The sequence below is a fragment of the Peromyscus leucopus genome, chromosome 10 (assembly GCF_004664715.2).
Source record: "Peromyscus leucopus breed LL Stock chromosome 10, UCI_PerLeu_2.1, whole genome shotgun sequence".
NCBI classification, from domain to species: Eukaryota; Metazoa; Chordata; class Mammalia; order Rodentia; family Cricetidae; genus Peromyscus; species Peromyscus leucopus.
The window spans coordinates 58,502,716-58,530,181 of record NC_051071.1 but is presented as its reverse complement, the minus strand read 5'-3'; the positions used below and the strand labels follow the sequence as shown (position 1 = coordinate 58,530,181).

Sequence of the window (27,466 nt, the reverse complement as noted above, 5' to 3'; positions counted from 1 at the left end):
ATTTGTCTGACTCTAAGGGTTTTTTTAATTATTCCAATATGGTTAAACATTAAACGCAAGTAGATGCCAGCTGGCATATTGAAATCATTGCTATTTCATTTTCTAGGAATGGCCAGCCAAAAATTCACTCTTGTGTACAGTCTTAGCCTACTCCTTAATTTCCTCTCTCGGCTCCTGGGCCAGCCAATATGATGCATATTCAGCAGTTTAAAGGCACGGGCTGGCATCAATACTTGAACATACAAAAAAATATGTCTTTGAAATGTTTTCAGGGTGAGATTATTATTGAAAGACTTGACTTCTGTTTTCTGTTACATCAGTGCTTATTCTTTCAAGTGCTATACCTGAAATTAAAAGGAATAAGTACATGCCTACATTCCTACCACTTTCTCCAAATTTGAACACAAGACAGAGAACTTTTGATGTCTAAAGATATAGCAAATTTTAAACCAACTTTGAGCCAATCATTCTTGTCAGCCAACATTCCCAGTTCTGCCAACAGCTACAACACAGCAAACATACTGTCTAGAGGGTCATTCCATAAATAGAATAACAATGAAAGAGAAATGGGAGACAGCCATGTGCTTTTGTGTTGGTATAAGTAGTGTGATTTAAGGCAAGCCATCAACCTGATTCTGAACAATTGGATGTCATTACTCAATTCATAACTCAGTAATGACCTTTGTTTTTGTTGTTGAATATCACCTAAGAATTTTTTTCACATAACAGTAGGCATGATGAAAACACTTCTGTTTATTGGCAGAAAAAAAAAAATTACTGAACCACCCACAACAAGAACCAAGTTTACGGTAGCAAGGGGACAATTAAGCTCCTTGTATTCAAATTTGATTTTCCCTTCCTGGGTTAGCACAAAAGGGTGCTTTTCTGAACACTGGCTAGTCTTCTCATTTAGAACACACTCTTATGTTTTTTACTTGCAAGTACTTTCAGCATCATGTCTGTGGCATTAGCAGAAATGCACCGCTTACACATCACAGAACTTGTGCAACATTTTTGAATTCTTACTAGTCCATTACAGATAAATTGTTGTGAGCGAGAGGAAATGTAATTTACCTCCAAACTTTATAGCTAAAGTTTCTGAAGTTACTTTAGTATTTATTTATTTATTTATTCATTTATTTTACAGTCTTTGAGAGAATTGTGCCTTCTCTCTGATGTTTAAAATGTTTGAAGCTCTCTTTCAGGAAAAAGCTGGGCAAATTCACTTTGTTCCAATGAGCCATTGGTGTAGATATGCATCGACCTATTTAATGGAATAAGGTTTTTTAAAAAAAGATTTATTTATTTATTATGTATAATGTTTACAGTGTTCTGCCTGCCTGCCTGCCTGCCCGCCAGAAGAGGGCACCATATCTCATTAGAGATAGTTGTGAGCCACCAGGTGGTTGCTGGAAATTGAACTCAGGACCTCTGGAAGAGCAGTCAGTGCTCTTAACCGCTGAGCCATCTCTCCAGCAGAATAAGGTTTTTAAAAATCTACTTCAGAGGGACTGAAGAGATGTCTTAGGGGTTAAGAATATTTCCTGCTATGCTAAAAGACCCATATGGCTTCCAGCGTCCACATCAATAAGTTTATAATGGCTTGTTACTCCAGTTCCAGGGGATCCAATGAGTTTTCTGGCATCTAGCCAGCTGCACTCATGGCCAGAGACACATCATACATACATATTCATATACATATGCATACACACCCACCCACATATAAACATATATATATATATATATATATATATATATATATATATATATAATAATAAAATCTCAAAACCTTAGGCTAAGAAAATGCTTAAGATTATTATTAAACAACTTATGTAATACATATTGATGCATAGTTTTAGAATGTTCTCTAAAAACTTGTAGCTCATGTGATACACAGATGCTCCAAATTTCTACCTTCTAGGAACTAATAGCTTAGGGAGAGATTGGAATTGGAGAAAAAAGACTGAGTACGACAAAACAATGATTTGTTGTTTACTGGACATTTATGATGCATCTGGCACCACATGATTGGTGATCCCTAAAGCAATGTTCAACACGGTGGCTCTTAAGGAAGCTCTGCTCAATCATACTGGAAGCAGGGTGTGCTGATTTTTTTTCCCCAAAGATCTTCTATCTTGAAATTTCTCGCATTCTAAGCTTGCTAATTATTCCATTATGGCTAAGCCTTACACATGAATAGATGTCAGCTGGCATATTGAAATCATTGTTTTTGTTTTTTTAGGAATGGTCTTAGGCTACTCTTGCATTCCTCTCTAGGCTCACATATGTGAAACAATAAAGGAATAGTACCAGGTAGAATATAATCAGAGTCTAAGTTGAAGATAACAGTATTGTTTTTTCAAGTCAAAGTATGACTATTCCTTTATGGTTGTGAAATTTTTCTTTATTTTCAGTTGAACATGGATTAAATGCCTTTAAGCTGGAGGTTGGCATGGATTGACATATACAGTTAGGATATTTTCATCACTGTCATCATCATCATAATTTATGCCACCACCATCACCATTATCTACAGATACCTGAGTGTCCCTGCTTCAGGACCTATCCTAGGAGTTATGTAGAATTAGAACAAATGGATATAGAAAGTCCCCCAGGAATTTCCCAGATAACCTAGATAATATTGACTCAATAAACATATGTAAATGGAAACAGGGAAAATTATGCAAATATTAGCACCCTCAAATAATGCGTTGTTCTGTAGTTCTACTGACAAGCAGAATTTTTCTAAGAATGGAGGCCAACCTTTTCTCTGGGTTAAGAAGCCACTCTTCCTGGAAGTGTTATTTCAGAAAATGATTGATGGAGAAAGGGCTCTATTCTTGTTGCAAGTGTTCTGCTTCAACTTGTACACTTATATGTAGTAAACATCCATATTTCAAAGGCCAAATTGTTACAGAAGTACATTTAGCCAGAACATATTAATAGTTTTGATAAACAATGAGTGCATTAATTTTATTCAGTGTATTATAGTAATTTAATTATAAGAACTTATATATGATTGTGGCTTTGCTGACAAAAATTATCAGTGGTAACAGGCCTTGCTTACCTAGTATATTCATGCTCCCATTTAGATGGCTAAAGTGCCCAGCTTCCCATTAATGTCTGAGAGTCACTGTTTCAATGAATCATCTTTTTTGGGAAGTCTATATATTGATTTGGCAGGGATCTTGTTTCAGCTTCCAATATAAAATCAATATATTCTATGTGTTTTACATATTTTTATTTTTATAGTAAACTTAGAATGTACAAGAAAATCCCAATGAACTTCACAGTCTTGAACCAAGTCACACTGAGCTGATGATTACAAGAGCCAGGAACTGAGCATATCCATTTCTTACTCCAAAACCTGTGCTGGTTTCAGTGAAGCAGAAGGATCAAATCCTCTGTCAAAGGTGGTGGGTTTCACCTAGTAGTAACTTCGCCAACCTCATCCCACCTCCTCCTTTTGGGTTGGCTTGTCTTCTTGTAGAAATAGTAGTAGAATGTTTTCTCTCTTTGCTCTTTTGCATTGAAGGAATAACCACAGTCCTCACGATGACCACCCTAAGCATCAGTGCCCGACATTCATTGCCCAAAGTATCCTATGCGACTGCCATGGATTGGTTCATAGCCGTCTGCTTTGCTTTTGTATTTTCGGCTCTTATTGAGTTTGCCGCTGTCAACTATTTCACCAACATTCAAATGCAGAAAGCCAAAAAGAAGGTATCGAAGCCGCCTCCAGAAATTCCAGCTGCTCCAGTGCAGAGAGAAAATCATCCAGAAGCCTCTCTCCAGGTATTTGATTTCATCTCCTTCTTTCTAAGGTTTTAGCTGTTTGGTCAAAATTTTATTGTAGGTAGAAAACAGAGAATATGAAAATATCAATGACAATTTGTGAGAATGGCGGAAATCTAGGAGAATGTAAAATGATAACATGTGCATTGATATTTTGGTTTTGCAATTTTTTTAGTTATTTGATAATATCGTATACTATGCTTTGATATTTACCCCATTGTAACTTCTCCCAAGTCCAACCTACTTTCCCCATCTACCCAACTTTGTATCATTTTCTATTCTTTTCTTAAAGCCATCATGTACAATATGGGTTGCTTATGTATCCTTTGATGTGTGGCTTTTATTGGAACTTGGTGTACTTAGCAGGGTACACATTTTAAAAAGAAAACCAACTCTTCCTATCCCAGAGACTATGAGTTGCCAATACCCTTTTCCATGCTTGAGTTTGGTCTAATTTGAGCTTGTACAGGTCTTGGGAGTTCATATGTTCTGCCTGTACTGCTGTGTTACCTGGAGACAGCATTACCTGGTAGTCATTCATCACCTTGGGTTTTTAAACTCTTTTCATTCCCTTAACAAGAATGACTCCTTGGTCTTGAGAACAAGGGGTTGTTGATAATAAAAGTTCCATTTAGGGCTGAGCATTCCACAGTCTCTTATTCTCTGCAGCTTGGCTGGTTGTGTGTCTCAGTGTTAATGACCATGTTCTAAAGAAAACAGTCTGTCTGATGAAGGTTGAGGGATATAGTGTGGATTTAACAAGTCATAAGGAGTCAGTTTAACACTGTGCACATTTAGCAGAATATAGGGATTATGACCTATCTTGTTACAGGTTCTTGGCCCCAATAATAGTACCAAGTATGACTGTTTTTCTTCTTGTGGTCTGGGCCTTAAATCTAATCAGAAAGTGGTTGGTTACTCCCATGATATTAATGAGGAAACTGGCATATTTTGCTTTGCCAGTCATCATTATAACTCTGAGAGTTCATAGCTGGGAAATCTGATGAATATTTTTGTTCTTAGCTATGATAATGTTTGAGGATCTATGGGACCTTCTTGGCTAGGAACTCTGTAAGAGATAACTCATTCCTGACAATCATTTTTATTAGATAACGTGTGGTGTCTTATAGAGGCTTTGTCAATCCATTATAGAGTATCTCTATTTAAATTATTTTTATGCATGTATGTATGTATGTATGTATGTATTTCAGGAAACTTCTATAGTAGTAGGCTTCTCTATGATTTTTTTGAATGATCTTTAGTGTCATTTATTGTTCTCCATATTCCCACCCCTCCCAGCTACTACCCTAAACTATAACCCTTGTTCCTAATACATTGATACTTTAAAGCATTGCATATTGACTTAAAAGCTAAACAATCCATACATGACCTTGATACATGACATAAGGCTATGTTTGTCTGAAAATTCCTTTCAATATTAAAGGTCTTTTTTTTACAGAAATGGGTAAAATGGAGCATATACTGGTAAGAGGAACCTGTTAATGATGTTGAGAGAGCTGCAAAGGCCATTTTTTATAGAATTCATTGACCGAAGTAAAATGATAGGTCTTAACATGGCACTGCATTTCCTATGGGACCGCTGCCTTGTATTAAAGAAGAAAATAATCCTAGCAACAAAATGATCCATAATTATAACTGATGTACATCCAAATGAACAATTCATTTTCTAAAGGACATATCTAAGAGAAAGTTGAAAACATAATAAAAACAACTGTGATTTTTTTCGTGTGACTTATCAAAGGTTCTTTTTTTTAATATTAAGCTTCTTTTCCACACATATTCTTATTGTAGAAAAAGCAGCAAGAGGTACAAGAACATGGATAATTAGGCAGGCAGACTTTTTCTTAATCTTCCTCTTCCTCTTCCACTGTTCTATGTCCCTAGGACTCTCTTTCATTTTGTTCATCTTCATTTTTGTAGACATAGACAGATTTCTGTGGTTTTGTACCCTAGCCAACTGTAATTTCCATGAATGGCATGATAAAACTGCTTGGCCTGCATTTACCCAAACCAAAATGTAATAGACATCATCAACTGTTTTTCCCTCTACTAAGTGGTATCTCAGTCCTTAATTTATTCACTTATTCATTTAACAAATATATATTTAATGCTAACTATGGGTCAGACATCGCACAGAAGCTAAGATTCAATAATGTATATTTTTAAAAGCCAGTGAATAACCTACATTATGTAAATTGCATTTATTTCCACGTGGCAAGGGAGTGGAGGCAGACAGTTTCTTTTAATGTAAGTAATGAAACACCTAGAGCATAAAATGGGGACGCTATGAAGGGTCTGGAAGCCATTAGAGATTAGAAGTCCACCTTTACAGGGTTAACCCATTCTGTGCCATCAGTCTTGGTACTGCTGCCACAGTCTCCAGATGCTACCAGGGTAGCTAAGTAATGAATACTTGTCATCGAGAAGTTTAAATAGTTTATATTTTCTTCTAAGTGAATTCATCAAGATTTTCAAATTTGTTAGAATGCATTTTGCATACTGTTTTCAGTTTTACAAATTACTGTTCAAGCTTTACTCTTATCCCCGCTTCCCATAGGTAAACTTACATCTTCTGTCTTTTGTTGTTGTCCTATTATGTTTTGCTTTGACATATTGAAACTAGGTAATCTATTTCTTGATTCTTTTAAGTCACTGAATCTTGGGTTTATTTTACTGTTTATTATTTTCTGGTGATTATGAGTTAATTTAATTATATATTTCTACAGGTTAAATTTGTTACATTATTCAAGATACTTGAGTATACTTTATATTTATTTATTTTCATGCTTTCTTATTTAAGAATAAAGTTTCTCTTACTGAACTCAGATCTCTTCTGTATAGAGTTCTATGATGCATAATTTTGAGATTAATATTATCAGAATTATTTGCTATGTGTTCTGGAGTAATAGATTCCTTTTTGAGATGAGAATATAGAGATAATATTAAAATTTCTATGTGTGATTTTTTTATTTAACTCTGATAATTATTTTATTTCCTCCTTCCCTTCCTCCCTCCCTCCTCTCCCTCCTCTCCCTTCCTTCTTTCCTTCCTTCTTTCCTTCCTTCTTTCCTTCCTTCTTTCCTTCCTTCCTTCCTTCCTTCCTTCCTTCCTTCCTTCCTTCCTTCCTTCCTTCCTTCCTTCCTTCCTTCCTTCCTGTGATCTGAGTATCAAATCCAGGCCTTCTGCATGCTAGGCAAGTACTACTACTGAGCTACACGCCTCGACCGTATTTTAACATTTGTAATAGTATTTTCTTTCTCGATATTAACTTTTGTAAAGTTTTCTGATGTTAAAAAATCATCCTTGTCAGCCGGGCAGTGGTGGCTCATGCCTTTAATTCCAGCACTCGGGAGGCAGAGCCAGGCGGATCTCTGTGAGTTCGAGGCCAGCCTGGGCTACCAAGTGAGCTCCAGGAAAGGCGCAAAGCTACGCAGAGAAACCCTGTCTCAAAAAACCAAAAAAAAAAAAAAAAAAAAATCATCCTTGTCTTCTTTTTCTTATGCACTCTGGAAGCTTTATATCATGTTTTTAAGGCTTCAAAAACTTATCTCAACATATTTTTCTAATAACATTGATAAATGTCTAAACATTAACTCACCCTAACTCCAAAATGGCTTTATTCTAAAGTTTCTAGCTTTTGAAATTGATTTTATGCAAGCCAGGTTTAGTGCTATATACCTATAATTTATGCAACTTGGAAGGCTGAGGGCAAATCTCAAGTTTGAGGTGAACATAGGCTATAGAGTAAGATCCTATCTTTAAAAATCGATTTATAATGAATTGATTCTGTTCTTTTTTGTATTGCACCAATGAGATGTATTGTATGGATATAATGATGAAATATTACAAATACATTAAAGTACCACAAACTCAGAATAAAATTTTTATGTCCAGTTTCCAAAGATGGGGAGATATCTGATAATCTTCCATTTGCTCTCTGAAATATTCCCTTGACTACAGCAGCTGTAAGGATTGGCTGAAACTCATCTGCTTGCTAAGGGATTCAGAAACTTCTCTGCAGCCTTGTACACATGCCCTGTGCTTATGACATATCTAGGGAGCGAGAAGAAGAAGCATGTTTGCAAAATGATGAAGAATCATACCATATCAGCCTTGCGGGATGATTTTTACAATAAAACTGGTCAAAATATTCATCATGTGCTTTATGTCTACTATCACGAGTGCCTGTGCAAGGACCTCGATCTTTCTGGCAATTTACTTCAAAGTGCCCGCGTTCTAAAGACAGCAACACAGGACCGGTTGCAAACGGGAGTTCAGCTCCCCACTTGGCCTCAGTGACAAGTACAACTTCATAGGTGGAGAAGACATTAAATGGGAAATAAATTGGGAGACAGATAAAGAGGGAGGAGAGAGTACAGAAATGCAGAGAATGTGTTAAGAACAAACATTTGTAACTTGTTCCTGAAATGAAATGTTCTTAGAATCCACAGTTTGGAGTGTCAGTAGAGGTTCTAATCCGGCAGCCAAGGTTTATTCAAAGGTGTGTTCTAAAATATGCCATCAATTACTATTTTGAATAATACTGGCTTGGCTTAAAACATGTTTGAGCACCTCATTTGTAACAGACCTTTGAGCTTAATGATATTTAGTTCAAAGGTCCTCTGGGGGTTCACTAGCAGTTTGACCGTTAGTGGCTAGGTGGAGGCTTATGGTGACTATTTCTGTTCTTGGAAAATTGAAAAGATTTTAGCTTAATGGAATATTCATGGAAAAGCCAATTGCTGGGATGTAAGAGTGGCTATAAGTAGCTCAAGTATACCTTTGGATATTTTAAGAGGCACAAAACTTCTGCTTCTGCTCATCATTACCTTAATTCTGCCCTTGACTCTATCCTAATATGTGAGTTGGACACCATCCTTGTGATTTTGTTCTCCCATATTCTTACTGCTTCTTTTTAACATACCCACTTTCTCATGGATGCAGACAATTTTGTCTGAAAGATAAATAACTATAGAATCAAATCCAAGGTGCTTTTAAACAATGTCATATATACATTTTAAAAGTCAGGGTGGAGACATAGCCTATAGGTTAAAAGCAGGTACTGCTCTTACAGAGCATCTCAGGTCAGTTCCTAGCATCCACACCAGGCGGTTTACAATTGCCTGTAACTCCAGATCCAGGGGATCTATCCCCTCATCTGGCTTCTTTGGGCATCTGCACTCACATGCACATACATATACCCATACACATTAGTATTTGATTATATACTTTAGTCATTTTCATCAAAAAACAACGCATTAATGTAGACATGCTATATCTTCTGAAAAACTAACCAGTGATGTAATAACAGTGGCTAATACAAACTAAGCTTGTAAGTCAGGTCTTACATGATGTACTTTACATGTGCTACATAGTTGCAAGATCACAAGAGCTATTTTACAAAAGAAGAAACAGGTTTTTCAGCAACTAAGTTATACCGTCATGATAATGCAGATCCAACATGGTAAACCCAATACTGAAATTGCTTCAAATGTGCTTTAGTGGAGACCTTGCTTTTTTAAAGTCTCTGTGTAGCATTTATTAAATATATGCATAAGAATGTGGGCATGTATATATATACATATATGTACACAAATATTTTTATATAGAGAGAACATGTACATACAGAAAAAACATAGAAACTGATAGCCCATGTTAATCTTTTGTTTATAATTTTAAAATGCTTATCATTATTTGACACTTTTACAATATATATAATGTGTTTTGATATTTTTTGCCTCCTTTTACCATCTCTCATCACCTTCCTACTTACACAGAACGTGTTCTTCTTTCCAACAAATTCCTCTCCATTTCATGACTATTTAAAATTGTTTTGTCATCAGGTATTTGTGATCCACTGAAGTAAATGAGAGTTGCTTGCAAGGGCATGGGTGGGGTTTTATTTAGAGCATGGCTAACTTATCAGCACTGAGGAAACGAGAGCCCACCCTAACAACGGAGTGTTGAGGACATCATCTTGTGTGGGCCTTATACAAGTAATTACACAGCAGTGACTCCATGCATGCAACAGCCCTGTTTTGTTCATACTTTTTATGAAGACTTGATTAATTGCATAGTATTACAAATTCTTCCTTGTGATAATAAAAGAAACTTTTATAGATAACCTATCAGATTATTACTTCCAATAATTTATAAAATATTTGCTAATTTTATCCATGTTTCATTAAAAAGAAAGTGATTTCTTAAGATTCAGTTACTCTGCCACAGTCTTCTATTTGGTAGGTGGCAAGGTTGAGATCATGAGCTATAGTCACCAGCTGGATGTGTTGGATAAAGGACACTGAGGATGAGAGGGACAGTGTTGGCATCACTTACTAGGAAAATGAAGCACATTTGATGAACAAACTAATTAGCTCAGATTTCCACAGCAGAGCATCACTTTACCACAACGGTCATGAAATTTTTCTCAATTCATTAATCCATACCTCTCCCCCCACCTACATATGCCTTCCATCTACCTAATTTATTTTTCTCTTTATTTTCATTTCACTTTTCTGGTATACTGTATGTGTTTTTTTCAGTTTTAAAGTATACATAGATTCTAGCAAAGCTGTTTGGAAAACCAAGGAATTATTTTCTCTGCTTAGAGTCTTAAATAGAAAGGTGGCATAAAAAAAGATATATAAATGATCCAAGACATACTTTGTGTGTCCTTATGAGAATCTCCACTTAATACTCATTCTTCAGAATCAAGCACTAATCTTATTTCCCTTATGGAATTCATTTCGAGTCAGCAGCTGAATCTCAAAGATAAGGTCTCAAATGTCTTTATCTATAAAATGGGGGCAATAAAGGGGCCTACTAGAAAGGCAAATACTGAGGCTCATATTACATTATGCAGGTAAACTATACAACATGGTGCTCAGCCTAGCAGACCATACCAATGATCAGTTCCTCCTTAAATTCCTCAAGCACTTACAAGTTTGAAGCATGAATGACCTCATTTATCACTTTATAATGTTCTGGGAAAGTTTGTTTCAGTTGGTTCCTATGTGATTGTTGTTTACATTGGTAGATGTAAACTCATTTATAAAATAGAGTATGATTTCATTGTATTTTCCAGAGTAGTTGATAGATTTTAAAAGTTGTAGTTGTCTATTGATTGAACTATATGAATCGGTGTTTCTATGAAGAGAAACCATTGGATTCATCACTGATTTTGAACCTGTGTCTTTTATATGAAATTCATTTTGTTAGGAATAAATGTGAACAAAAGGCAGTGGTGAGTTTCAGCATTGTTTTTGTAAGCTTCTAAGACGATAGAAACATATTCTTCATCTTCCTTTTGTCCTTCTTTGTTTTTTAAACATTTAATTTTTTTTAGATTTACTTTCTTATTATTTTTAAAATTGTGTGTATTTGTGTGTGAAAATATGCGTGTAACTGAAGGTGATGGCAGAGGTTGGAGGTGGCTGCTCCTACTGGACCTGTAGTTATGGATGATTGTGAGCTGCCTGTCCTTGGTGCTGGGATCCCAACTTGTGTACTCTTGCAAGAGTAGTACGTATCTAAACTTATGAGTTATCTCCTTATTCCTTTCCTTATGACCACCCATAATGATTGTACATATTTGTGTACCATACCACAACACTCTAGTTCATGTTTATACTGTGTAATGATAAAATCTGAGGCACATTTATCAGCACTTGGGGTTAGCCAATGAATGGCAATATAGTACTGAAAAGGACACTTACAAAAGAAACCAAAGAAATCACATTCATACACAGCCATTCAGGACAAGAAAAGGAATAGCCAAGTGACTTTTGATCATTTTAGTCATTTCACTTTCACAGATATCAGAGTCTGTGATGTGCTAAATGCAGTGATTTTCTGGTGGTTGGTAATATGCAAGCTTCATTCCATTCCTAAATGGTGCAGAAATGGGTCAGTTTCAAATTTTAACTTCAATCATCTTCAAAGAAAAGCTGTTTAAAAGCCCCTCTTAGAAATGATGTTCTTTAAATAGTTTAGACTTAATGCCACAAAATAGTGCACCTATTTTTTCTTTTTGTTCTTGCTCCTTTCATATCTTAACTTCTTTTAAAATCTCCTACCTTGGCAGCTTGAAAAAGGACCTAGATTAGTGCTGTCATTTCATCTGACATTTAGGCATGTTTGTGACAAGAGTTTAATGACATTCTTTAAGTCTTATTTAGTTAAGTACTTCCCCAAACTCATAGCATATTAAGTACAAAATGTTCTGTAGTTGGCAATATTCTTCAGGTCATGAGTGATTGTTTAATTTGACATGCATTAAACTCGGTGATTGATATAGCAAGAAAACCAGAATTATGTTTCATGTTTTGCCCTATTTTCTGTGTTAATTTTGTTATGTTTTCATATGCAGACATGGTTCCCTAATGTATGAGAATCTTAGTTAATGAGTTACAAGCATATATCAGGCACCTATTACAGTCAGTCATTGAGGACTCAAAGACTAAAATCCACAGTGTTAGTCCAGTAAGAGTCAAAAAAAGAGTCATGCTGTTCATCTTGAGAATGACTTATAATTAATTTACAATAAATCAAGAACACTGATAGTAGTGTAAACTTACTCTCAGATTTTTACTATTACCCTAGAACTGCAGAAATACTGGAGAAATACTTGCAGAAGTTCTATATTCAATTACATAATGGGGACCTGTTATAACTGTGTATGTATGTTTATAGAGCAAATATTCAGCAAGGCTATGTTGGGAATGTGTTTCTTTTCCCTCCATAGGTATGAAGATACTGAGGAGGCTAGATATTGGATAGTTAATTTAGAATGAAAATTGCCAAGATATTGTGGAAAGGCAGAAAAGGTAATGAAGAATTATATCAGAGAAAGTTAAACTGAGACATCAACTTAATCCTTGAACAGCAAAAAGTCGTGAAGTAAGGGATAGCATCCAGATGATGATGGGGAGAAAGTAGTCAGTCTTTGCAGCTTATTGAAACAATATTTGGTAATTGTTGGTAAAGTCAAATAGAGAGAAAAGTACCAACATGAGCATGCTAACTGAAAATAGGCTATTTCCTTCTTCAGAGATGAATATACCATAAATGTAACAGTGCAGGAGGAAGCTGAATATTGTAGCTAGTGTTTAAGGAAGAAGTAAGGGAATGGGCCATTGTAGCACAGTGAGCAGTGTGTGTGTGTGTGTGTGTGTGTGTGTGTGTGTGTGTGTGTGTGTGTGTGATATAGGTATAAATATAGATGATTTAGTTTAACAGCAAATTTGTCTATTTCTTTCATATACTTTTTTTTACAGATAACATGATAAATAAAGTAGTGAAGTGTGTTAACTATACAATTTGAGAAAGCATCATTAGCACCATGATGGTGGCAATTATCAATGTCTTTCAAAAAAAGTTTGATTTTATGTGTATGATTCTTTTGCCTACATTTATATTTGTGTACCACATGTGTGCCTGGTGCCTGAGGAGGTCAGAAGAAGGTATTAGATCCCCTGGAACTAGAGTTACATATAGGTTGTGCACCATTGTGTGGGTGATGGGACTAAACATGGGTCCTCTGTAATAGAAGCAAGTGTTTTTACCGTGGGGTTATCTCTACAGCCCCATGATCAATTTCTTAGTTTGCTTGCTATATGTAACTTATTTTGTGAGTGGCCATACGTATGGTGTGTCTCATCTTGGCAACAAACTGTAAGATGAGCTGTGTGATTATACATATAACTTGATGGCTGACCAAGGAGGTCCTTCATAAGCCATTTTGGTAACTGTGTAGAATATATGTGTAATAAATGGTTGGCTTGGATTTGAGCCCTGTCTCTTTGCATCAGAAAGCTACCTAGGAATAACCAAAGAAGATGGCACTTTGTCTCTGCTTCAAGTTCTCCAGTGTTGGTTTGAGCACATAACCCAGTACTTAGATTTCTATTTCTCTGTTATTTGTGAAGGTAAGCTAGAATATATCTCAATCTGTTATAATTAAGATGTCTGGGTCACTGCATGCTCATCCAATCTCTGAATCAATGCACTATCTTCTCTGTTCTTTAACATGGATGTAGTTTATTACATATAACATGCCAAGACCTGATTAAGCAGAGGTTAGTTTTTCTGGGATCACTGAGTCAGGTATAATTAAATATTCAGGTTATTTTATATTCACCCATATGTAAAGAATTCATGTTGCTCCACCAGCAATAAAAACATCATTTATATTGTACTTTCCATGTGCCATAGAGTATTTTAAACATTATATATATTCTCATATAATCTTCACAAAAATCCTTTTTATAGATGAGGAAATTGAAGCACCAACAGGTCTAAGTGATTTGCCCAAAGTCACACAGCTGCTATGTAACAGAGCCAAGATTTAAAGCCAGATACACTGCATCCAAATATATGTTCAGAAACTAGTACAGATTTCTGCCCTTCAGTTATAACCCCAATGAAGGCCTCCATCCTGCCTTCTTCTCTCACATACCCTAGCCCACCTCATTTCTGATTTTATGTGACTGTTATCTCAATGTTCACATAATTAAAAATTTAAATCTTCTGTTGAAATTCTGTCCCACTTATAAACAAGATATTGCTTAACTTCAAGTTTAGCAAAATCACAGAAAAGTAATGCACTTTCCAAAACTCTAGCATGGCATAAAATATGTTTGTCAAGCCCAAAGTCCTCACTTAATCAGAGAGTAGATTATGTAACCCACAATTTGCTGTCATTTTTGAAATTTTAAACATTAAAAAACAAACTCAAGCAAGTATTCTTCTGAACTTTGACTTGAAATAAACTATTTATATGCATCTATGTATCCAATAAGTAATATTTATTTCTAACATATGATCAAGGGAATGTTGGGGGAAATACTTAAAGAACTACTTTGCCCTTGCAGAATATATGCTATATTGGGCGAGAGAATATAGGAATATACAGATAATGGGGAAGTATTTATTATATAGAGAGCAAAGGACACCGTGAGACGTACACTGAACTTTAGGGCATAGTGGCTGGCTGTCATGAGAATTTAGGTGGTGAGTCTTGCATTATGCTGGTACTCAGTAGATTAAAAAAAGAATAGCACAGAAGCAAGCCAGCTCATGGCTGTATATATCATTAGTTGGCTTATGATATTCACCGAGTAGAAGGAGGATTGTTTTAGAATTGTGATGTAATTTATAAACTATTAGCATGTTGCTAGGATTTTCTCAATTTGCTCTATTACTTTTTGAATAACTGTAGCACAGTTACTGACTGTAGCATTGTACTGAGTTACTGAGTTATATCAGGAGCTCAAGAAATACCTCGTGATTGAATTCATTACTTACATAATGAAAGTATAAAACCTATGAATGTCAGTGTATGAAAGAACCACACTCTCATTGGAAAATCTGTATTATTAACATAAATTAATTTTTATTTGACCTTTCCCCGCCTATGTCAACAATAGGAGTGGGCCAACCCATTTTTATAGGATAGAAAAAGAAACAGCTTCAAAGTACACAATGCTTGAAACAAACTTTTCTCAGTGTTTTGGTCTATTTTGCAGCAAGTTCCAGTCTGTAAGCTACTGAGTAAAATTATTCATTCCTTCTGGTTTATTTGACTAAGCTGCCAATTTTCTCCTTGCTATTTTGAGGAGATAATTTTCCCACAACATAATATACATCTCTGAATTTCCAGCTTTTTGCTCAGCCTCAGATGATTTAGCAGTTTCAAGAGGCATCAGTTTGGGTATGACTTATTTCATTTCACTTAAATGAATTAGAGCATATTATGTAAGAAAAATATCTATTGTAAAAGACAATTATTATGTATTTTTGGTCAGTTTCCCAATAGTTTTAAGAAGGCAGAACTTTCCATTTAACTTGTGTATGAGATGCTTACTTAATATTTTCTTGTAGCTGATTCCATAAGATATTTGCCCCACCCTGTTTTCTTTCTGGACTAGTACATGATAGAGTTCCTCAAAGTGCCATTTATCATCCTTTTTAGTGATCTTGAATGCCCACTTCTCACATTTGTCCACATTTACAATTTCTTTTTGTCCAGTTCTTTGATGCTTGAGAATTAACATTTACAAATTGTCAAAAGATTGTGGGGACTCTGTGTGTACAAAGAGCAGAAAGCCAATGTTTGTTTTATATACAAAATAGGTATGTTATTATCTTTAGTTTAAAAACTGAGAGTCCATGTGAATAAATGTGGCTAGTCAGTTGAATATATTTTTAAAATACTATTACCATTAAGACTAATATGTGGCATAGAGCTTGACACTTCAATATTTGTTGACTAAGTCAATGAATGGAAAATATGAATGAATCAACTCTATTCTCTTCAATACTAACAGTAACAGAAATCTTAGGTCAAAACAGTATCACAGAAGATTCTAATTAAGCCTATTCAAACATTGTTGTTTTGAGACCTATCTAAAGATTTGTAATAACTGAAGGAAATTTAGATGACTTTTTTTTAACATTAGTCTACCTGGTTTCTTTGAACTCTCTCACATGAGGCAAGTGCTGTCCTTGCCCTCCCGTTGCATATAACTTTGAGCTTTGATTTGATTGCATGGGTTATCTCTAACCAGAATGGTTCTGGCTAGGAGAACAGTGAGAGTCACTCTGAATTATTCCAGTCAAGTTATCCCTAGAACACACAGACATGCTCTCTGGAATGTATGAAGAAAGGACTTGGTCATCTTCTAAGACCTGATTGAGAATGTCTGTGATATGGCCATCCTACTTGGAAGGTGGCCAATGGAGGCCTTTGTGGACCTTGAATGCTCTTTTCTGGAATTGTAAGCAGGGACCTGGCAACCACTGAGTAACCTGAAAATTACTTTCTTTAAGGAGGTCTGTAACTAAAGAGTGGGGAGGGCAGTGCAGGGGTGTGTGTGAGTGTACAGCAACAGTTGTGCAATTGACCTTCGGTGATTGATTCTTCCATGAAAACGTGAGTTCATGGGATTTTTTTCTGAGAAAAATCTGAGTTTATAGGTGGAAACTATATTGAAATGTCATGCTTCGCTGGTCAATTGGTTAAAAAAAATAGGTGGGAAATAGTCATTTGTAGTAAAGAGGCAGACATAACTGACAGTTATTTTTTCCAGATGCCTAATTGTGACAGCAAACTAATTATTTAATAAAAAAACTCTTTGTGATTATTATTATTAACACTTATAAGTTTGCTGCTTTGTTTTTATTTTTGTTGTTTGCTTTTACAAACAAAAATGTTATAAATTTGGAGCTCCACTCGGTGTGCCCTGAGCTGAGGAAAGCAAATCCTTTGTGGGAATCTTACTGTTCTCCACAGGACCATTTGGGGGTTGCTTTATTTTAGTTTGACTTGAAGCAGCAGCAGAGGTTTGTATAAATTTCGAGCTTCAATAAGCACTCTCCCATGTGCTCTGCTCACTATTGCTGCTGCTGCAAGAAACCCACTTTGCTCCAGCCGATCCTGAAAAATGTTCACGTGCTGTCTGCCTAATGTTTGCTAATGGGGCTGTTCTAAAAATGGCACCAAGGAGGTTACCTATTATCCACAGAACAAGAATATATTTTGGGACTGAAATAGATTATAGTCAATGGGGACTTGATCTGCTGACAGAGTTATTTTAGTATCCTCCAGCAATTCATAAAAAATAGAATGAGATTTTTATATAGGGATTCCTATTTGTTTTCACTTCATTAAAAAGCAAATCCTTTAGTAATTTTTAATATTTCAGTTGTATTATTAATACTTATTTTTCCCACTATTTCTTTCTGAATTACACTCATCATTCAAAATTCCATAAATCATTCAATATTTTACATCTGAAATGAATAATATCAATTGAAGCACAGCTGATTTTTTAATCTAATACATTACTATAAATATGTGTAAAGAAGTTTATCAATGCATCAATGATATTGAATATGGATAAGCATATTTTATCCTCATTTATATTGATCAAAATAGTTTTTCTACATGATTCCCAGAATCACAGCAAATTAGGAAAAAAGTTTTTAATTAACATCTAATGAATATACCAACCCTTTTCATGTGTGCTAGCAAGTGTTCAGATATATGACTTTTATTTTATAGTCAACCCAGTTTAACATCTGTTCTTGCAGAAGTATACTGTCTTGACCACTGAAATTTGTAAAAATATTTGACATCAAATAGTAATATAGATATATGTGACTATGACTATTATGGTATAATAGAGTTAATGGCAAAAATTGCAATTAATAGAGGATTCCAAAAACTCATGAGACAGTTTAGAATAATTATGTTCTGTGTTCCACAACTAATTTTCTGATGCCTGTCCAGTCATTTTGTAGCCAAAAGTTTGCATAGTCAGTCATAATTTTAGAAACCATAGCAGTTTTTAAGTACCAGGGAAGGAAAAAGAGAGGCACAGACAGACAGACAGACAGACACACACACACACACACACACACACACACGGGGTGGGGAGAGAGAGAGAGAGAGAGAGAGAGAGAGAGAGAGAGAGAGAGAGAGAGAGAGAGAGAGAGAGCTCTCAACAGCTTTATTGTGATTATTTAAGGTGCCAGCAAATTGTTTTATAGTGTAAGATAGGAAATATGTTTTTATTTTCAGAAATTTTGTTAGATTGTTTTCCTCATTTAGGACAAATGCACAGAATGGATTGTTTCCCAGTTTTTGAGGCAAGACAAGTACAGTGAAATAAAAAAAACTACAAATTTGAGGAAAGGAATCCTGAGGTGGCACAGATCTGGTCTGTTCTGCTGAGAGTTGCCTTGCTTCCTTTCTAAATGCTTCCCCTTTTAGGCATGTTTTGTGGAGCAAGGAGGAGATTCTGAAAGGGTTAATGATATTTGTTGGCCTGAAGAAGAATGCACATTGGACTCACATTAGCAGAGAGCAGTGGGAGCTCGAGTGTTCCCCTCTGGGATGAACACTCTTGTTTGGATTGTGGCTTTACTTGATAGACCTGATTTAGCACCATGTTGTGCAGCCGAATTTATTGTGCAGCTTCATCTCAGAAATTGCTGCATGAAATAAAGCATTATGGATGTTTATTCTGGGCCAATCTGCCAGCACAGTAGAGTGATCACAATCACATACTCCCAGCAATGCAAGCAATGAGACGTCATTCTTTGCTTCTTTTTCGCTAGCTCACCATAGTGTTCTTCCCTAGTTTGAACGTTCTCCAGTCTGATGGTTGTGTTTACTCCTCATTGTTCTCCCTTCATGTCATTAATATCCTATTTTTCTAGCTGAGGATCTCTGTGTTTATGATAATAGTTTGATAGATTTCTGAAGGATAAAAGCTGTGATTATTTTAGTGGTTAAAGTACTTATTGGATGCTCAATGCAAGCCTTATGGATGGATGGGTTCATGGTTCAGGCCTATGTAGGTTCAAAGGTAGACTATTTTAGATTTCTAAGAATTTTTTTAAAGGCAGAGTTCTCTGGAAATACTGAGCAAAGGTAATGGAATATGATAAGAATACAGCTTCAAATGCCTACATAAATCACCAGTTTTAAGAATCATTCACTTGGTATTACTATTTCCAGTATTCTGTAGAATAGTCTAGATCACAAACCAAGAAAAAGTTGTGAGGCGTGGGAATGAAGATGTCTTTGGGGTGACTTTGACCCTAGCCTCTTTACTGCAACTATGTGAAGCACCTCAGGAGCACTATAGTCACGTCCAATGGTATCAGGGAGCTGCTGTTGCTTCTGCTCACTATTCTGGAGTGATTGGGTATGCTACACTAGAGCACAAGGAAACGCCTCCTTTCACTCCACCTATACCCAGGATTAAATGCTGGCTCTGCTTTTTGCTAATTAGCATGCCATCCAGTATCTTAAATTTTCCTAATTATTTTTAATCACCGAGATGGTCGGTCTGTCCCACAGCAGCTGCTCCACAAACACTCCTTTATTGTCCTTCCCTTTGTCCTGACTTTTCATCCTTCTCCCCTTTTACATTCTTCTCCCTTTCTGTCCTCTCTGCTTGCTTCCCTTTTTCCCTACTGACATTCAACTGAGTACAGCTGCTTTGGTGGTAGGCCATTTCTAACTAGAATATGTTAGTGCCAGGTGTGGATTTAATTGGACCTTTACTTAGAACACAGGCAGACAGTATTCAGGATGCCCACTCCCCGTGAAAACTGCTGAATCACTGGTTCCAAAATTGGCACAAAATATGTTCAGACCTTCCAGAAGTTGAGTATGTAATGTGATCACGTGCCTTGGGGGAATGGGGTAAACAAGATTTTCAAAAAGGAGTGTTTCCACCAGTTCACGTTGAATGCTCTCTGCATTCAGCTCAGGGGAAAAATATCTTAAAAAGCCAGATAAAGGAAATGAAGGCGTGAGCAACATGTTATTTGGAGGAATGACATACATTATCTCCTTGGCAACTGCAGGGTGGCATGCAATTTGGCAATCTGGGTTCTGTCATCTTGGATCCCTGGAAGTCACTGTTTCCTACGGAAACAAAGGAGAGAACAACATGAGAGAGAGAGAGAGTCCTGATTTCAGTCTGCTAGAAAGGTATTTTTAAACCCAGGGACCAGCGGGCTGTCACAGTACACCAAGAGTTCCAAATGACATTGCGTTTTCATTTATTAATTTCACAAAGCTTTGTAATGTGGTTAAATTTGTTTTAGTCTGTGGAGGTCTTTTTTTTAAATCATGCTTTGTGATGAAATGATGAGTTAAGACATTTGTATGGACCTTTCAGGAGGTCTTTTTTTTAAATCATGCTTTGTGATGAAATGATGAGTTAAGACATTTGTATGGACCTTTCAGTGCTTGCTCTCAAAAGCACCAGGGTCTCAAGCTTGTGCACATTTATTTATCCATTCTTCCAAGACGTGTTTGTTGAATGCTTCACTTGTGCCAGGAGCCAGGCAAGGTACCAGGCTGTGTGGACCGCTTGTTTATATATTACAGTCATCTTGTCATACCCAAGGGATTTTGTGCCATTTCTTTATTTGAAGTGAATCAACACTTTACCAAGCATCCACGTCGTCTCAGCTTTGAGGCCCTATTATATAAGAAGCTAAAATTTAGCAAAAATGAGCTGTGGGGCCCCATAACACTCAGTAGAATACAAAACAGTTCTGCTTCTGCTTTTTCTTTGGTTAGTGATTTCTGAGATCTTCCAAAGGTGTAATCAGCTAGTTTTCTTCATCAATAGCTTCAAACTAAATAGCTGCAAAATACAAAATAATAGTGACTGGGATCTAATATAATTCTATTTGTCAGGTCATTTGTCAGGACTGAAATAGAATATTTTAAACAAGGGGAATGCGGGTTGGAATGCAGATGGCCACATTCTGAAAGTTCTCACTTTCATGAGATTCAAGGAAGTATCAACATTATACAATGCAGCAAAGGGACCTTAAAGGGCTACAGTGAGATGGCTTGATCACAGCAGGAACATGATACCACTGCTTATATGAAATTAAAGCATCCCATAATTGCCACTAGAATCACCAGTGGGTTGCTGGGATTCTCCCACGCCCTGAAATTTTTATAGGAAAAGAGAGTCTGAGGTTGACTAGCATAGCCATTAGAGTTCAATCTTTAGCTCCTCCCAATGATGATGCTATGCCTTTCCATCTGCTTAGTGTCTAGAGAATTGCTTTTAGTGCTTATTCTTCATCCATTTTCAACTTTATCACAGCAGAAAGTGAGGCATTTGTTCACATTTCTGTAGCCTATTAAGAAGTGCCTTCAAGACAGTCTGCAAATGTCTACCAGAGTCTTAAGAAATTGCCTGAAGGTTGTCTTTCCTAATAATAATTCCAGGTGTTCTTCTACTGCAGAGAAAAGTCCTATGTCTGCTTTTCTGATTTCCGCCTTAAATTAACGACTAGATTTCATTTCCTATTTTTTTTTTCTCCCACGGGGTCATATTTTACTATGTCCTTCCTAAGAGCAGGATTTCAGCTTAAATTTTTCTTGGTTTTGTGCAGATATTCATGGAAGTTTTAAATAGCATTGCAGCTGTACAGCAAAGCTGTTCTAGTGTGTGTTTTGAAAGTCAGCTTTTCAATAAACGATAGCTTCAGATGATTGAGAGGAGGGAGGAGGAAAGGAGTCTTGTTAAACAAGCTATTGCAGCCACTGGCTACATGTTTCAAAGCATCCTGGAAAAGATGCTCACGTATCTCTCCATGTTGCTACTGGAGAGGCGGGTTAGTGCCCACACCTTTCTGGAATGACATCAAATGGTTAGAGCACAGGGAGGTCGATCCAGATTCTCATTCTCGGTGGTAATCACTGAGTCATAGTTTCTATAGACAGATGAACAAAACAAGAGAGCAAATGCATTTCATTCTGGTTATCAGTTAATATCCAGGATTGACTCATTAAACAGTTCATTTACGACTATAGTGGCCCAGGAAGTGTAATCTGTATAGAATAAATGACTGTCATCTGGGTTGCAAGTAGACTTAAATGCATTGCTTTTGGCTATGTGCATTGCTAACTATGCATATCCTGAGACTTGTTGTGCGGAACTAATTTTTGCTGTTTTGTGTGTACAGAAGTTGATTTTATTGCTGAATTATTTTAGTACAATTTACTCATCATTTATTTAATATCCACTCAACATATTTTTTATAGAGGAATTTATAGTGTATCCTACTGCTGGTTGATGATGGAAGAAAAATAGTAAGGCACCAGGAAACTATTCCCTAAGGAACTCACAGTGGGGATGAATGTTCACACAAACATGCTAAATACTAGTCTAGAAAAAGCATTTGATGCTGTGTAAAGGTACCATAGTCTTGGTTGAAATTTCTATGGTGAAGGATTCCAATGAAGGTAGTCAAAATGTCACATTAAACTTGCCAGGGAAATTAATGTTTAGATTCTATCTTGGGGGCAAAGCAAAGAGGATGCAAGCAAGAAGACAGAAGAGGGTGTGCGAAGACCCAGAGTCAAGGGACTATGGCCCATGCTGCCAGAAGTGAACTAAGGCAGAGTGCTTAGACTTCAGATGTCTTCATTTGGTTTCTCCATAAGGTAACTCTCTTCTCAAGTGATCCTGTCCTAGCTTGCTTCTCTGTTTCTATGATAAAACACTGGCCAAAAACAAGTCAGGGAAGAAGGTTGTTTGGTTTACAGGCTGAAGTTCATCATTAAGGAATGCTAGGACAGGAGCCCAAGGCAGGCAGTGAAGCAGAGATTATAGGTTCTATGGTATAGAGGAATGCTGCTTTCTGGCTTGCTTCCCCAGACTTGCTCAAGTGATTTTCTTAGGTACCTCAGCCCCACCAGCCTAGGGATGGTACCACCTGTGGTGGCCTGGGCCCTGATACATCAATTAGTAGTTAAGAAAATCTATCACCTACATGAGCAAAGCCTAATCTGATCAAGTTCTTCAATTGAGATCTCTTTCCCATGTGACTGGAGGTTTAATTCAAGTTGTCATCTGAAGTAAACTATGACAGATCCCAAGATTGCAATGGCACAAGACCGAAGTGGGAGAGAAGCAACCTGGCTGCACTAATAGGATGAGTTACCCACATGTCTTACCATGCTGAAGATGGTTATAGAGTGTGTATGTTGAACAAGCCTGAGCCATGTCCCACTTGGTGATAAAGAAGTTGGGCTATTTACTTCCTAACTCTTAACTTTTGTTCGGTTCACTCAGATTTAGTTTGTTCATTAAAACATTGTATATTTAAGGTGTATGATATAACATGATGTTCATAGTGAACTTCATACTAATCGACTAATTATATCCATTTGTCCATAAAATATCCTATTCTTTTATTATTTTTTTCTTCTTTCAAGATGGGTTTCTCCGTATATCAACTCTGGCTGTCCTGGAACTCACTTTATAGACCAAGTTGGCCTCAAACTCACAGAGATCTGCCCACCTCTGCCAGCCCCCCCAAGCACTGGGGTTAATGCACTACCATCACCCAGTAAAATTTCCTATTCTTTATATGACAGGAACAATGAAGGTCTACTCTCTTAGGAATGTTTAAATATACATTATAGAATTAGAAAATGGAGTTCTATTGATGTGCATTTTATCTTTAGAATTTATTTAGCTTGCATAATTGAAACCTTTACTCTCTGAGAAGACCCTCTTCACTTCTTCACACTCTGTGTTTCTGCCGTGGTAATCATGACTTTGCTCTCTCCCTCCATGAATTCAACATTTTAAGAGTTCATATAAGAACCTAGAGAGATGATTCAGCAGTTAAGAGCACTTGCTTCTCTTCTAGAAGACCTGGGTTCAGTTCCCAGAACCAAAGCTAGAAGACCTGAGTTCAGTTCCCAGAACCAAAGCTAGAAGAGCTGGGTTCCGTTCCTAGGACTGACACTGGGGGTAGCTCACAACCATCCACCACTCTGATACCCTTTTCTAGTCTCCATGGTCCCATGCACAGATGTGGTGCTCATACAGATAAGCACACACACATGCATTAAAAAAAATGACTCCACATATGAGAGATCACACACCGTTTTTCTTCCTCACATTTCTTGCCAAAGCAGTACTCTCAGTCTCAGAGTACCCTTCAGCAAGAAAGACAGCAAGCTGTCAATTTGTCTGTGATAACCTCCAGGGTAGGCCAAGTAAAGATGTCCAAGGCACTGACAGAATATTTTACATCAGAGCACCCGGGGCACCTGAGAGAGGGTTTGGGGACAAAGAGATGTGTCTGGACTGGATCATGTTGAGCATTTTGCCATATAAGTTTTCCCCTTGAAAACAAAATGGTGCCACTAAAAAAATTAAGAAGTGAAATGGCCATATTTTTTATGAGTATCACTTCAGTGGAGGTGAAGAGGAGGAAAGTACATGAAGATGTTGGTTCTGGGAATGTTCATTGCCCATGCAACAGCCAGGTGAGAAATGATGAACCTTTATAATGGCTGTAGATGGACAGTTGGAAAAGATATTGAGGAGGTTGGATGGAATTCAGAGAAGAAATCAGTTTTGTCACTCGGGAAAGTGGCAGATAATAGTTATAGCAGTGGGAATGCATTCACCTAAAGAAATATTTTGTTCATTTGATATCAACAAACCTCTACATAGATTACACTTTAGAAATAAACAAGAATGCAAATTCCATAGGAGCAGGGGTTAGAAGATGAATTATACATCACCAGTGCCAAAACCCATAAGTATTTATTGTGTAATTGAATTAAATGGGTATATAGATGAATAAGCTAAAAGTTTGCATTGTGTTTAAGATATATAGGTGGCATATTTCTTTGAATATAGGTCTACAAGCTGGAGGAAATTTGAGGTAGTAGATAGTAATTTTATGATATTGATATAAATATTGTAACCAAAGCCCTTGGACAGACTCATTCACTGAATTTTGGGCAAACTAAAATATCTAAGAGTTGAAAGCAGAGAAATGAAATTTTAGAATTAAATGAAGAGAATCCTATACTGGAGACCAAGAATTTTCTACTTGGCTGGAATATGGAGTTACAGGAAAAAAATTAAAGAAACAAAGAGAGATCAATAGTGTTACATATAATTGAGACATTGTGTGATGCAGATTTTTTAAAAAGTGTCTACTCTGCTAAGCACAAAATTTCAAAGGATTATGAGAGAAGAGTCAAATAATGATGGGGTTCAGAGTAAAAACAGATGGGTCAGTGAAAGCAATAATTGCAGATAATTGTCTCCATACCGGCAATCACACATAGTAGTTGGTAGAAATGGTCAAAAAAATTGAGTAGTCTTAGAAGCTGACATTTGTCTTTGCTTATTTTTGGTGAGGATGAAATTTTAGCATCCTATAGTGAAAAGAGTATTTTTAAAATGCTAACCCTATTGAGCAGAACGAGGTCCACAGAATTCTTAATTTTATGCCTGTCTTGCAGCATCTACCAGCCCAATGGAGACTTTTAAGTGGGAATCCTTCATTTCTTATTCTGTCAACTGTCAAACTGGGCCTAGTTCGTTTTTAACTAGGTCTTAGCATTACCCTAAGGAGTGAAGCTGAATGCATCCACATAGAAATACTAGCTAAGATGAATTCTGAACAGAGGACAGCATATCAAAATTTTCAGAGACGGGAAAGTTACAATATGTTTACTGCTCTAATTGGTAGCATGAACCAGGGTGAGTGGGGCCAAAAAATGAAGCCTATTGAAGTCTAATGCAATAGCCAACTTTTTTTTAGAGAATCAAACAATTTAAATTCTGAGGGTTGAAAAGAATCACTTGAGTTGACAATTTGTGTCCAATTGCAAGGACAATCCACATGTGGTAAAAACATGGTTTCTTTAGAGGCATATGACTAACAACAGCTGAAGTAAACTCACTCTTATCCACTACCAGCTGGGAGGAGCACAAAAACACATTCCAAGGACAATTCTGTGTTTTTGAAGAAACTAAGGTCATGATACTCTTCTTGGGGTTTTCTCAAAAGCACTCAGAATTCTCACATGACTCTATTCTCAGACTGTGTTCTAACATCTCTCCATATTTTATTTTTTTAATAGCAGGAAATCCAGAGTAGTTTCGATTTGAGATGTTGTAGAAAAATCTAATTGTCATTTGATGCATAACTATCCTTAGCAAGAAAATTATAAAGATAGAACAATGAAAGAATTGTGTGTAAATCTCTGCCTTCAAAAACAGAGATCCAAACTATTTAAATCTCAAGGAAAAATTAAATGCAGTGCCTTCTTTAGATGGATGAATGAGTCTATTATGGTCCCAAGTTCCAGCCATAAACACAGTGTCAATAATGAAGTAACTTCTCCCTTGGTACATAGGGCCTTAACTTGGCTCTAAATGGGCAGACTTGACTTCTGATGATATGGCCGATATCTCTTTTTATCCTTTAGCTGGAGGTTTGCTATCTTTCTGGTGACTTCCACTGTCTCCTTACCATTGGCCAGTGTCCTTAATGCCCTGGGGCTGGAGTAACCAAAAAAGAATCAGTAATGTTTTAGTGGATCCATCTGCAATGACAGATGCATACCCCTTCCCAAAATTCCTCTGGAGAAGTAAAAATAGGGCAAGTTAATGCATCATCTTGCTTATTTCCTTCTGCAAGAAAACTGGGGGGGGGGGGTTGGGTTAGAATGTGTGTGAGTATGAGTCTATTGCTAGAAATAATAAGCAGAATCTGAAGCAACATTTAAGGGTTTATGAAGTATCCATATAGATGAATCAAAACATTTTCACCTGTTGGACTGAGGAAAAAGAAGTATTAATAGATCAATGAATATCTGGACCATAAATCCCTCCATACCATTAGATGAGCCATCAATAAAATAAGTATCTGCCTGTGGAATGGGAGAAGGTTGGACAATTTTGTGATCACAAGTTTAGTTTGTATGAGAAAATCCCACAGCCCACCATCTGGATAATGATTTCCTATCCTTCCATAGTAATCTGCAAATGAAATTTGAAAATCCATAGAATTTTAAAATGCTCCTAAAATCTGATTTTTCAGCTAAGGGTAAAGAAATGAAGCCAAGATCATACCCACATAATTGTTGGCATCTGGTCCTCCCTGATTTAATAATTGAACAAGAAGAGTAAGGTCAACAGTTAGCATCTTATGGTCCTTATGTTGTAAATAAATCTACTTCAAAGACTTATCCTCTTGTGATATAATACCTGTAGGAGACAATTCAATGGGGAAAATAAATAAGTTTAAAGGCAGTGAAGGAGTCACACAATATGCAAATGTC

General features: G+C 36.5%; 1 protein-coding gene across 7 annotated transcripts in view; it reads left to right on the top strand.

Annotated features, from left to right (window-relative positions):
- The window catches only part of Gabra4 (gamma-aminobutyric acid type A receptor subunit alpha4), a 70,418-nt gene that overhangs the window by 27,721 nt on the left and 15,231 nt on the right, over positions 1 to 27,466 (top strand). For 4 of the 7 annotated variants that reach the window (XM_028861751.2, XM_028861868.2, XM_028861803.2 and 1 more), the window contains one exon: positions 3,536 to 3,795. The exons of 1 other annotated variant lie outside the window; for it this stretch is intronic. In XM_028861751.2, coding sequence (XP_028717584.1) covers positions 3,536 to 3,795 — 260 coding nt within the window. Of the gene's footprint in view, positions 1 to 3,535; positions 3,796 to 7,776; positions 16,946 to 20,196; positions 20,324 to 27,466 lie in introns of those variants that run through there. 2 more of the 7 variants (XM_037209080.1, XM_037209082.1) reach the window with 2 other exon arrangements.